This window comes from Cajanus cajan, chromosome 8 (genome assembly GCF_000230855.2).
Source record: "Cajanus cajan strain Asha chromosome 8, NIPB_CcT2T_4, whole genome shotgun sequence".
NCBI lineage: Eukaryota > Viridiplantae > Streptophyta > Magnoliopsida > Fabales > Fabaceae > Cajanus > Cajanus cajan.
Window position 1 is genome coordinate 57,314,441 of NC_138524.1, and position 14,090 is coordinate 57,328,530.

General features: G+C 28.7%; 1 protein-coding gene across 1 annotated transcript; it reads right to left on the reverse strand.

The window, feature by feature from the left end:
- Positions 1 to 11: 11 nt before the first annotated feature.
- Positions 12 to 11,884, reverse strand: LOC109788731 (tropomyosin). The gene is made up of 18 exons (XM_083061691.1): positions 11,742 to 11,884; positions 11,578 to 11,664; positions 11,205 to 11,338; positions 10,411 to 10,469; positions 10,284 to 10,338; positions 5,796 to 5,846; positions 5,388 to 5,514; positions 4,432 to 4,524; positions 4,169 to 4,290; positions 3,998 to 4,077; positions 3,331 to 3,435; positions 2,955 to 3,217; positions 2,249 to 2,289; positions 2,078 to 2,182; positions 1,087 to 1,134; positions 716 to 835; positions 445 to 503; positions 12 to 147 (listed from the first exon to the last, which is right to left on the reverse strand). Exons 1-18 carry the CDS (start codon positions 11,788 to 11,790, stop codon positions 60 to 62), a joined length of 1,686 nt encoding a protein of 561 aa, XP_082917817.1. The 5' UTR covers positions 11,791 to 11,884; the 3' UTR covers positions 12 to 59.
- Between the last annotated feature and the right edge of the window lie 2,206 nt (positions 11,885 to 14,090).

Sequence of the window (14,090 nt, forward strand, 5' to 3'; positions counted from 1 at the left end):
TTTCCGCAATTGTTAACATTGTGCCTTATAAAATTAGCATATAAACTGTCTCATGTAATTCACCATTGTTCACATCCAATTGGTAAACATGTCAATGATGAACTGGTATGTTGACCAAGTCTCTCACTGGACAATGTCATCAGTTTTCTGTTCACAAATTAATGCTTTTTGATCTACCGGCATTAATTGAGGGTGTTAGGTGTTACAATATATATCTCATTTATTTTGGACAGATTTTCTTTTTAGTTTGAATAGCTGTCAAACTAAAAGACAGTCAAAAGTCTTGTATATTAATCTATGTACAGTGGAAATACAATCAGAGAAGTCAAGGAAACCATGCAGTCAATTTTTTCCAGACTATTGTATAACATTATATGACGAAGATCAGAATGAACGACTAAATTCACAGCCACCCGAAGTTCCATGTTCTCTTAAAAATATTACCTATTCACTGCAACTGTGTATTCCTCTCCACAAGCACATTTTACCACATGACTTATCTCCTGTAAAATTATATGCATATCCATGAGTGTGAGGGAAAGGGAAATTAAAACACAGGTTTGATTTTTATATTTGTTTAATTGATATTATCACTTGATTATATATATGCCTGTTTGATGCTCACATTCAATGACCTATTATAAATATTTTGTGGATAATTATTTAAGCACATTGTAAAATTTTCCAATGGATTAAACAGAGAAACTTATTTTACCTTAAGTTTCTCAACTTGCTTCTCTAGAGATCGCAAGTACTCAGTTTCTCCTGCTTTGTCTGACAAAAGGGCGTTATATTCCTCTTCAAGAGCAGTTACATCTGCTGCTTTTAGCTCTGGCTAGCATCGCTCGTTCATTGTGAATAAAGACTTAGATAAGATAATTTACAAAATCATTGATTAAAAGCCACAAATTTATTGCTTGTTCCAATAAGAGGAAAGAGTAGCTTCGGATCAAAGATCTAATGAATAAATCAGTATAGGAAAAAAAAAACACATAAAATGGAAATGTCTTCCACTCGACCAACCTAAAAGAGAAACATTATGATAATCACACATTTCTCAATTATTCCTGCAGAATAACAACCAACCTTAAACTCATTTTCTTTACACTTCACATCCTCAATAGCCAGTTTTATCTAAGATTAAAAAGAAATAATAGTAAGAAGCGAAGAAAGTTTACAGATATTATAACCAGATTAGCATACTATAAATCAAAACTTTCCATTCTGTGTTTCTTGAAAAGTTGAAAGCATTAAGGGGTGGAAAAAGAAATCCTTGCATATAAAACTTTACACCCGTAATTATGCCTAGGGCCATTTTTGCATCTTTCTGTTGGCAAAAGATTGATTTTCAACATAATCAACAGCTATTTTAACAAACTTGTCACGGGCAAAATGGTTGCATCTATTAACTTTGTGAAAGCTTGAAAATGGCAATTTTCAGAAAATAATTTTTCCCAACCAGTAAAAGTAATCATATCAATTCAGTTAAGGAGAACTTTATCCATGACTAGAGAGCACACTGTTTAAATAGAATGAACCGTAATTCTAATCTAGGAGGCAGTTGTAAACTTTAACAGTGTTCTTATTATAGAGCGTGGGGGTAAATGTGTGTGCATCAAATCCATTTGTATGAGGTCAGTTTTTCAAAAATTTAGCAGACGAAGTTTCGAAGACACCAAGTCTAATTAAACTTGATGATCAACATATTCTGTATTTCAAATGCAAGGATTCAAGTTTGATCAAAGTAAAAGGGGTGTGCATGTATATATTCCATCATGTATCATAAAAAATATGACTAAAATGGTAAAGTGTAGTAGAAGTAGTAGAAAAAAAATGGAAAAACAAAAGAGAAAAATGGAAGGTTGTTTTAGACATATTCTCAAAAATTAGGAGGGACCAGGAGAACTTAAATCAGATTGAAATGATTTGCGTAATTTAAAACACTGAATTTTATTTTGTAGAATCAATGAAATGTTCCATCATATGCTATAAAAAAGGTACACAAAAATTAATTAAATGAACAACCATAAACGAGTAATTTATACTTCACAGCCTGAAAAGGATGCAGATATGTGACCTTCTTGTTCTCCGTAAGAACCTTGGCTTTCAGAATAAGAATATCATCAAGCCTTGCTTTAGCTGAATCCAATTCAGTGATTAAATTCTTCTTTACATCATTTCCCTGTGAAACAAAGATAAATTACCAGATTCCAATTCCATGTAGTGTACATTCATGAAAGAAGCCTACCACGTTATCCATGACAAGGTTATCATCAGCACCAGCCTTCCCTGCAAGTTGAGATTATGAAAAGAAAGCTACGGTGTCAAATTCAGTTCTAAAAAACGGCTTTATAAAATGTCTGCAAGTTTAATAGCAAAAAATAAAAATGGACTTTTGATTCAGTTTTCAGCCTTGACAAAATCAAGGTATCCCACTCATTACTGATTTTGTTACAGTGAGCAGATGTAGGTTACCGTAGGTATTCATGGGATGGTTTGAGTTTAAACTCAGACTAAACAAAATTCCACTGGTTCTCAATTTGAGAAATTAAACCAAGCGATATTATCTTATGGAACCAATCCCACAAGGGACCGACAGTCATAACTCTAATGCATCTTAAAATGCATGAACAATGTATTGATCATTAATTGATATTAAATTCATCTACCAAAACTTCATCAACAAATTCTCAGTTAAAAGCTTTGTTTGAAATGTCCATTATTATTATTATATATTTTTCAAGATTCATTGTACGTATAATAGTGAGCTAAAGGAGATTGCAGGAATTGTGCACAATGATCCATACAATGTCTACTTTATTTATAATGAATTACAATTAAGAGAATCAGGAAGGACAATTAAGAAAAGGATCTGTAATCCCTAATTTTTAGCTTTACATATTTTTCATATCTTTAATGCTCCTCTCAAACTAGAGCATATACATCATATGAACCAAGCTTGTCACAAATGCAATCAATATGAGGCCCCTTCAGAGATTTAATGAATATATCTGACAGTTGGTCATTGGAGTTGACAAAGTTAGCGGTGATTTCGTCCAAGAGCACTTTCTCCCTTACAAAATGACAATATATCTTTGTGTTTAATTCGTTCATGGTAGGCTGGATTAGATACAATGTGAAAAACGGCTTGATTGTCGCAAATAAGCTTGGTATCTCGAATGTCTCCAAACTATAGCTGTTGTAGAAGCAGTCTAAGCTATGTAATTTCACATGCAGTTATTCAGCTTCAGCATTAGATCTAGCTACTGTATTTTGCTTCTCCATGAGATCAAATTCAACTCAATAAGAACACAATAATCAGAGGTGGACCTCCGATCTGATAATGATCCTATCCAATCAGCATCAAAGCAACAAACAATTTTAGTTCCTTTGTCTTTAGATAAAGGTTCGCGACCTGGTGCGTTCTTGATATATCTGAGGATGTGCATGACAACATCCCAATGGCAATCACACGGGGCATTTAGGAATTGACTTACCACGCTTGTTTCAAATGTGATATCTAGCCTAGTGACAATGAGATAATTAAGTCTACTAACAAGTCACCGATATCTTCTCGGGCCTCTCAGTGTCTCCCCCCTCACCTAGAAGAAGCTTCACGGTGAGATCCATAGGTGTGTCATTTGGGAGACAGTCAAGCATATCAGTCTCGCTAAGAATATGTAGAGCATATTTCCTCTGAGAAATGGCTATCCCAAAGGTGGATTGAGCAACCTCAATGCCTAAAAACTATTTGAGCAATCCTAGGTCTTCTAGCTGAAATTGACTCTAAAGGAGAGATTTGAGCTGATGTATGCCATCAAAACCGGCACCAGTGATTACTATGTCATCAACAAAGACCACTGGATAAATGCACAGGTCAAATGGAGAGTAAAGAAAAAAGACAAAGTAGTCAGCCTCACATCAGGTCATACCAAATTGTATTAAGCCAGAGTTAAACTAATCAAACCAGACACAAGGAGATTGCTTTAGGCCATACAGAAAATGACAAAGACGACAAATAAGGTGAGAGCCATCTAAAATAGTAAAACCAAGTGGTTGATCCAAGTAAACTTCTTCCTGCAACTTACCATGCAAAAAAAGCATTTTTAATATCCAACTAATGAAGTGGCCTATGCCAAATGACATCCATAGCAAGAAATATACAAACAAATGTGATCTTAGCCAATGGGGAAAAGGTGTCCCCATAATCGAGACCAAAAATTAAAGTATAGCCCTTAGCCACCAAATGAGCTTTGAACAGAACAATATCACCATATGATCCAATCTTCACTATATAAACCCAACCACAAATAATTGTAGTCTTGCCATGAGGCAAAGGAACTAGCTTCTAGGTTTCACCTACATATTTTTCATATCTTTAACATCAACCATTAGCCCATATCTTGTAATCATTGTAAGCAATCTATATACTAAGCTCTCCGGTGTGTAACTGAGAAACATGATCCTCATCTTCTCTTTTCTCTTTCAACAAGCATGTTAAATTTTCTACAGTTGTTGCAATATCTACAGTGATCATTATCATGCATAGCAATGCCATTATATGATTCTATTTATTTTCACTTTAAAGTGACAGATAAAAAAGTAGAAATTAAAGAAAGGAATAAATAGTCAAATTAGTCCATGAAAGATAGAGCACGAGAGTCATATTAGTCCACAAATAATGAAATTAGATCTATTGTCCCTAGGTATGCATTTATCAAATAGTCCTTGAATGAGTATTTCATCAGTCAAAGTTTAGGGTTTAGGGACTACAATTCTGACATTAAAATCATACTCTTGGTTGCCTTTATCATTATATGGGGAATGAATATCACATAACATGTAGATCATTATATGGGGAATGAATATCACATAACATGTAGATCATAATGACTTTATGTTAGATCGAACAGAAATTTTTTAAACACTCACACACCAATTATCTATATAACCTGAAGCTCAAACATCAGAATGGTAATAATAAATGGCACGGCATTTAACAACAAAAACAAGAAGCCTTCTCTCTCTATGTGCATTTGGCTACATGGATCAATTGATACCAATGAACACTATTAAAAACCAAAGTTTTAGTCAAAAGCTTTTGCAAGTCTTTTTTTTAATGGCTCCTCCATTTGATCAGACTGTCTTCCATTTGATCAACTTTCATCAGTAGAACCTTTATCGGTTAGTGCTTCTTTTATGGTTGAATGATCAAAAGATAAGCTTGGTTATGGAAAGCAGGCAGTGGAGGCAAACTAAATATTCATCCTTCACGCAACCCATATTTAGAAGCCAAAATACGCTTCTTAAACTTTGCTAACAATTTCAGGAGGGTCTATTTCTTTGCTTCCATCTACCAAAGCTAATTTATAAAAAAAAAAATTAAAAAAAGTAATGAACAAATTCAAATAACTTATCACAAGTCATTTTGCGTAAGACACTGTAAAACATCACGGAAGAGTCTAGAGCCATGCCTTTAGCTTTACTTCTTTGCCCAACAACTTTTTCTGTGACCTGCATAAATTCAAAATTAAAGGAAATACTTGTCAGAAAAGCATATAAGTTAAATAAGACCTGGGAATCGGAGGAAGTTTTCTTTGTTTTACTCTTCCTTTTAGTAAATAATTTATTAGACAATACTTATATTATTTCCTAATAAATAAGAAAGCTCGTAGAAGTTTGCTCAAACACATACCAAGGACTCTTATTTTTCAGAGGAACCAAAGGATACAAGGGATTAAGGGTATTCTAGATAAACTGTTTAAAGTTATCTGAACGAATAAGAAAAGCCATACCAAATCATGCTCTTTCAGTTCTCTGTTAATCTTCTTAGTACTGACCCATTCCTGCCAAAGATTTTTTTTCAGTACAAAGTTGCAACAAACCGAATGAAAGAACTCACGTGAAAAAATGTAATGCATAGCTGGTACCAGAATAGAATTAATGGAACAAAGATGATGGAAAAATATATTTACTTGGTGAATAAAAAGTAGATTACAGAAGTGGCTTAATCTATGTATCATGACAAGCATCAAGGACATTCTTAATCTCTGCTCAGGAAAAATAATTTTGAATATATTTAATGAGAATATGGATTATTAAATATTAACAATTAAATATAAAATACTATCTCCTATCTTAATTATAAATAATTATAAAAATAAAACAATAATTAATATAATTAATTTTAATTAATTATATCATAAATTCAAACTTTATTTAAATATATTCTTAACGGTTGTCATATTTAATGTTACTTATATATAAATATATAAGAAATAAAGTTAACAATAAATGAAGGTATAAAAGAAATTAAACTCTTAATAACTTTAAAATCTAATAATTATTATTTATAATTAGGACCAAAGAAAAAATTAATGTTTTTGTTAATAATTAAGATCATAAGTGGTATAAAATATTTTCTATAAATAGAATAATATGTATTAAAATTACATAATGACAATTATTTCTTACTAAAGAAAAAAATACTTTGTAAATAATTTAAATGACATTATATGTTATTAAGTATTAATAAATTTTCTTTAATACTTTCATATAGGACATACGTTAATTTTATGGATCACCGATATATTAATACAAAATGATTCATACATACGCTAATTGTATTGATTATTTTAAAAGAGTTCTATTGAATTAAAATTATTGATAAAATCATAAAATTTAAAAGGCATAAAGTAAAAATTATAAAAAAAAATAAAATAAAATCATATCATAGCATGAAAAAAATACTTTTATTGATAATTTTTTTTCTTCATTTTTGTTCTATACTTCTATTTACACAATTTATGTACAAATATTTAATTACATATATAAGTATAAATAAATAATACTCACAAATATTACAATAAAGAAATAACATAAAAACAAGGCTTAATTATATTTTTTATCATCAAATTTCACGATTTCACCAACTATCATCTAACTTTTAAAATTTCACATTTTTTAACTCAATTTTTTATTTTTTTCATGTATTACTATCTTTTTAATTAATTGTTAGTCTTTATTAATTATTGATATGACATGTTGATCATTGACATAACATATTATGTCATATCATCATCTATATTTACATCATCAATTTATATCAATAAATAATATATCATTTAGTCAACATGACACATTAAGAGTCAACATATTATATTAATAAATAACATGTTACATCAATGGTCAAGTGATCAACTAACAGAGATAAATAGTTAATAAACAAGGTAGTAAAATGTGAAAAAAAATATGAAAGTTGAATGGCAAAACTTGCAAAATCATAAAATTTGAGGGGAGAAAAGGGTTAATTAATTTGCAAAATCATAAAACTTGAGTGACAAAATTATTATTATTATTATTATTATTATTATTATTATTAAATACATTTTTACTTAATTAAAGTTTAAAGCAATATGTAAATTTGAAAAGAATATATCTTATGTATATGATCAATTAATCATAAATTATCTTAAATATGGTTTTTAAAGTTTACATGATAAAATATTAAAAAATATTTTGCAACAAGTGTGCAGACTATTTTACAAAGTTGGGCCTTAGGTGTCCTGACAGATTAATTAATTTTATGGAGCCTCCTCTAGATATTATTCCATTGCTTCAAGCGGATGCTGCTGCTGGAGAGCGTTTTATGAGATTCTAGTTTATGCTTTTCTTGTTGCTTGTTGTTTTTCGGTTAAAACCCTATTTTGGTCTCTTATAATCTTTTTTTGTTTCAATTTAGTCCCTCATTAATTTTTTGTCTCAATTTGGTCCCAAATTAATTAATTGGTTTCAATTTAGTCCTAAATTAATTAATTGGTTTCAATGTGGGACTTTCCGTCCAAATTGCTTTAATGGTGTTAACTTTTGGCCACGTGGACGCCACGTAGATGCATACGTGGCATCCATGTGGATGAGAATTTTTTTGAAAACACCTGGACCCAGAACGGCCCGTTCTGAAACCGGAACGGGCCGTTCTGGTTGCAAAATTTAAACACCACCAGTGAAGCAGAACGGGCCGTTCTGAAATCAGAACGGGCCATTCTGCTTTCAAAACGGGCCGTTCTAAAATCAGAACGGGCCGTTCTGGTTTCAGAACGGCCCGTTCCAGAACTGTGAATAAAATATTCTTTACTTAATTGTGTTTTTGATATTATAATTATGCAATTTTGATCTCTAAGGTTTTAATTGAGTAATTTCAGTCCTTAAAAGATTATAATTGTGTAATTTTAGTCTCACAATTTTTAATTGAACAATTTTAATCTCTCAAATATCATAATTGTGGAATTTTAGTCTTTCTCATTAAAAATTTAACAATTTTAAAATTTTAATATATATATATATAATATTTTAAAACTATATAATTGTTTGTTTATTTAAATTAACATATATTTTTTTTTAATGTATCAAATGATATATATTTACTATTACTAAATAAATAAAATTTATATATTATTAGTATTTTAATATTATTGATAAATTAATATCAATAATATTTTTACCCTTTTTATAAATAAACTAATAATTTGATAAATATAAATTAATATATATTAATATACTTTTACAAAAATATAAATATATAAGATCAGATATATATTTCTAATTAATATACTTATATTTTTGTAAAAGTATATTAATATATAACAAGTTATATTTATCAAATTATTAGTTTATTTATAAATATATTAATGATATTATTGATATAATATCGAAAATTATAATATACGTTAATTTGAATAGATAAATAATTATTTAATTTTAAAATATTATATATATATACATATATATATTAAAATTATTAATTTTTAATGGGAGAAACAAAAATCATACTATTATGATATTTGAGGGACTAAAATTGTTCAATTAAAAATTGAAGGACCAAAATCGTGCAATTGCAATTCTTTAAGGACTAAAATTATGCAATTAAAATCTTGGAGATCACAAAACTGCACAATTGTAATACTTGAGGGATAAAAAATGTAATTAAACCAATATTCTTAATTAATTTTATTAAAAAATATAATAATTAATAAGATAAAAAGAATATCACTTTATAATTTTTTGCAACTTATTTAAGATTAAAGGAATAAAATGATAAAAATTAATAAAATAAACATAATAAAATAAAATATATAAAAAATATTAATATATTTATTTTATTGGATATAATAACATAATTAAAATATAATTAATAATATATATTTTATAAAATTATTAATATTTTATATATAAAAAAATAAAAATAAAACCGGAACGGCCCGTTCTGAAACTGGAACGGGCCGTTCTGGTGCATTTTGGGTGTGTTAATTTTGCACTTGGAACGGACCGTTCTGAATGCAAAATTAACACACCAAAAGTGCACCTAGAACGGCCCGTTCCGATTTCAGAATGGGTCGTTCTGGGTCCAAGTGTTTTCAAAAAAATTCTCATCCACGTGGATGCCACGTATGCATCTACGTGGCGTCCACGTGGCCAAAAGTTAACACCGTTAAAGCAATTTGGACGGAAAGTCCCACATTGAAACTAATTAATTAATTTAGGACTAAATTGAAACCAATTAATTAACTTGGGACCAAATTGAGACCAAAAATTAATTAGAGACTAAATTGAAACAAAAAAATATTATAAGGACCAAAATAGGGTTTTAACCTTGTTTTTCTTTCCTTTTGTTTTTTTTTTTAGCGTCTTCAACTACCAAAAATAAACAAGTATTTCCACTCTTTTCTCTGATACCCAAATGACACTCGATATTTATAGATTGTGTTTGGTAAAACCAATTTATAAAATAGCTTATAAGCGGAAAACTTATAAATTAAAAAAGTGAGAGTATGACAGGATAGCAAAAGGGCTTCTAAATTAAAAAAGTAGACATATTAAGTAAATTAATGGGGATAAAAAATTAAAAAAAAAATTAAGAGTTTATTAACTATAAACTACTTCAATTATCTTATCAATATACGTTACAAAAATAAACTTTAGTACCAAATAAATTTATTTTAGTCAACCTAACTAATAAGATAGTTAAAGAAACTTGCAAACCCTTCAAATATTGTCAAACACATTCATTAGTTGATTGTGTTGTTCAGGATGTAATTTTCGGTCAAAGGCACAAAACATTTTTCATGCAGAACATAAATGTATTTCTAATGGAATTATTTCCCAAACATAATAACCTCTTTGATGTCAACATCTGCTGTCAGTTGTTTTTATATATTACTTCATGCATTGAGCCTACAGCTCCAAAGGTCACGCAGCGATAACAAAGAATAATAAAGAAAGCGAACCTGTTGCTTCTGTAATTTGGCACTAATTTCCTCTGCAACCTTGCTATAGTAGGCTCTGAAACAGTAAAGCAATTTAGGTGGATATGCATCAAATGAATAAGATTTTTCCCTTAGCATCATCACTTACCTCTTCTCTGAAAGTTTGGCAGATAGCCCAACTTTCTCTTGCTGAATAAGCTCCAAAGTCTATTGAAAGAGTCAAGAACAGCGTCAGGAACCAGCACAAGGCATCAGAAATTTTTCTTCTTTCTCTCCTTTTTATTTAATTCTTAATCACTAAGCACTAAAAAGCGTGTCAAAACAAGAAATAAGGTCCCAATTCTTCATATGTGATAACCAATCCTAAAACCTCGTCTAGATCGAGTTTTCACATCCATCCTATATTAACTCTTGACTTGTTCTGGAAAAAACAGCTTTTAATTTAAAATTTTATTTCATAGTTGCAAGTATACATTTCTTGCTACCACATTTTTTGTAAACCAAGTTAATGCGTGCAAGTGTGATAGCATATGACTTAACACGTAGATGAAATCCACCAAATAATGCTGGCAGAATCACTATATCTATAACAATAACAACAAACAAATCACACTTTCTGTTAGAATTCAAAGTTCGTAGAAAAAGATTGAGAGAAAATGTACAAGACTGAAACATAGAATTTACTGGTGTGAGGAAGGCGAGTACATTAAGCCATTTAATTTGATTTATATATGCAAGTAATAACTAACTAATAAGCATTTCTACTAACAAACTCTTAACTATTTTCTAAGTAATCACATCTCTAATATTTGACACTCGAGCGGGATCATTGATCACAACAGAGAAAAGTGGTAGCTCAGTCATAAAATTTTGTTTGAACTGGTGCCTCAAATTCACATTGCAGATGCAAAGATTAATGCTAAGGAACCAAATGAATGAGACCTGGGAGAGTTTGGATATGTCAAACTCCAAAGAGGCAATCCTTTTCTGCTTTTCCAATATCTTTGAGCATATCTCACCCTTCACTGCCTTCATCTTCTCACTGTCTTCCTTGAATTGCGTAATTCCAGATTTTGCTGCACATTTACATAGCAAATGTACTTCAGTCCAAACTCCAAAGTTTATAAATAACAATAAACATTGTATGTACGGACATGGTAAAGAATTTTAAGCGTAAAATTTTTTACGCTCACAAGTCACAATGCACAGAAATTAAGCTCTATAAATAGAATAATGGTGAGGTTACTCGGTGCTCCTTAGGCGATAGAGCGAAATGGAACAAAACGACATGAAAATTGAAAATGCAAGAGGTGACCTAAGTCGATGTCCTTTTCCAAAGTGCGTATGTTTGTCAATTGCATTTCCTCTTCGACCGAAATCTTCGCCGCTTCATCCTCCATATCTGATTCAATTTCAGTTTTCATTTCCAAATCGATTAAAGAAAATAAACGATGAGGTTGTGGATGGATTGGAAAGTACCATTCATTTGAGAGCGCAGAGTTTTCATGTACTGCAAATACTCCTCCATCTTCCTCTACAATCAGAGAAACCAAAACCGAGTTTCGCGGTGAAAAGAAAACCGTTGAAATAAGCCTATTTGGAGGGAATGGGAATTTATGATGACAACAAACAAAAACAACCACTCAAGAGAGAGAAAAAAAAATATTCATAAATTTTTAAATAATAAAAATTAATATTAAGTTATAAACACAAAATTCAAACATAAATTTTTTAGATTTAAAAATTAAACAAAACACCAATTCATCTAATAAATATAAATAATTTGTAAATATTTTTATTAAATAAAATATAAAAGTATCAAGTGTTTTATCATTAATAATAATAAAAGAAATTTCTTTACTTAGTGTCCATTTTTACCTTTTTATTTTATTTTTAATAACGATCCATAATTTTTAATAATTGAACAAAACTATTAAAATAAAAATAAAAAAAATTATAACGGAGTCGCGTAGAATTTTTTTTCCACTAATTAAATATATAGTATTATTATATGTACCAAATTAACCTAATGGTCTAGGAAAATGGTGCATAAGGAACCACCTAAAAAAAGTAGTCTATCATTCATCATATTTACATAATTATGAAACTACCTTAAAAAATGAGCACATTCTGTAATTAAAATCCTTGGACCAATCTCCCTTTTTTAAGCAACTTTTCACGGTCACTTACATTCCTCTAAAAAAATAATAATAAAAGTTACAAAATAGTAATTGATTTATATCTTATTGAAGATAATTATAAAGATAAAAAATATTTTAAAAAAATGTGGAAAGATTGTATCATTTTTATATGTTATTATAATTCTTGAATTAATAATAATAGTTGGAGAAACCTCTTTCATTATGACACTTATAAAATTCCAATCTTATTTTTTAAATAAAATTTATTAAGGATGTGTTTAGTAGAATTGGCTTGTAAGTTAGTTAAAATGTTATAAACTAACTAAAAACTTATAAGTTATAGAATGAGAGTTAAAAAGTAAGAAGCTTGTAAGTTAGTTTATCGAATTAAAAGTATTTAAAAAAAACATTAACTAATAAATGTAAATTGATATAAAATGATTTTCATAAAGAGAATGAGAGAATCACATAATAAATAAAATATTTCTAAAATAAAAAGAATAAGAAGGAATTACAAGTAAATTAATGAGGATAAAAAGGAGAAAGAAAAAAAAAGTTAAGAACTTATAAATTATAAATCAGTTTAGAAAGACTTAAATATGTTTTAAATCCTTTAAATTCAAGATAAATTTATTTTTATCCTTCAAATAAAATTATTTTTTTTAATTCCTGTAATTTTTAAAAATTTTGTTTTAGTCTCTTAAGTCACCAATAACATATTTAAATATAAAAATTAAAATAAGTATACAATATCAGTTGGTTTAATGTAATATTTTTACTAACAAGAATACTAATAGATAAATTTTATACGTCAATATTTTATAGATTTCATGACAAAATTTGAGTATAAAGATATTAAAATAAATTTTTTTTGAAATTACTAGAATTAAAAATAATATTTTTAAATTTGAGGGACTAAAATCAAAGTTACCTTAAATTTGAAGAACTAAAAATATATTTAAGTCATTTAGAAAAATGGAGTGAACCAACTAAACAAACTAGTTTTATCAAGAATTGAACTTTAACAGATTTGGTTGCTTTAGAGAACCTTTTATATTGAACCGCTATTTTATAAATATAATTTAATTATTTATATTAATTTACCATTTTAATATCTTTATTTTTTATATTTTATAATATATTAATTTGATATTTTTATTTTAGATGTAAATTTATTATCATTAATAGACATTGTTATATTTTATTACAAAGATATGTTATAAACTCTTATAAATATTTGTATCACATAAACTTATTTTAATTAAATTAACTTATAAATTAATTAAAAGATGTCCGACTTATAAGCTCTGAAAACACCTTACTTTAAACACTTAAGTCTTAAACAGAGAATATAATTTTACTTTGACTAATTGCTGCGGGAAATTTTTTTCATCTTTATAAAAACATCCTACACATTATCAATAACCAAACGTGACCTTATTCACTCCAGCAACCCAGCCATCGATACTTAATAACCTCGTGAAGTTTTCGTTCCAGCAAAAAATCTTTCTTCCCCACAAAACAGTTGTTACTATTAACAAATAATTTATGAAAACTAAGTTTATCTGGTTTTAATCGTAAAAGAAAATGATAGAATACGTGGGCTGTTTCGTCTGTCTATTTTTTTTTTTTTTTCATTTTTAGTGAAAATGGAAACCTTTGGTGAAAACTTGATGGTGAAAATGGT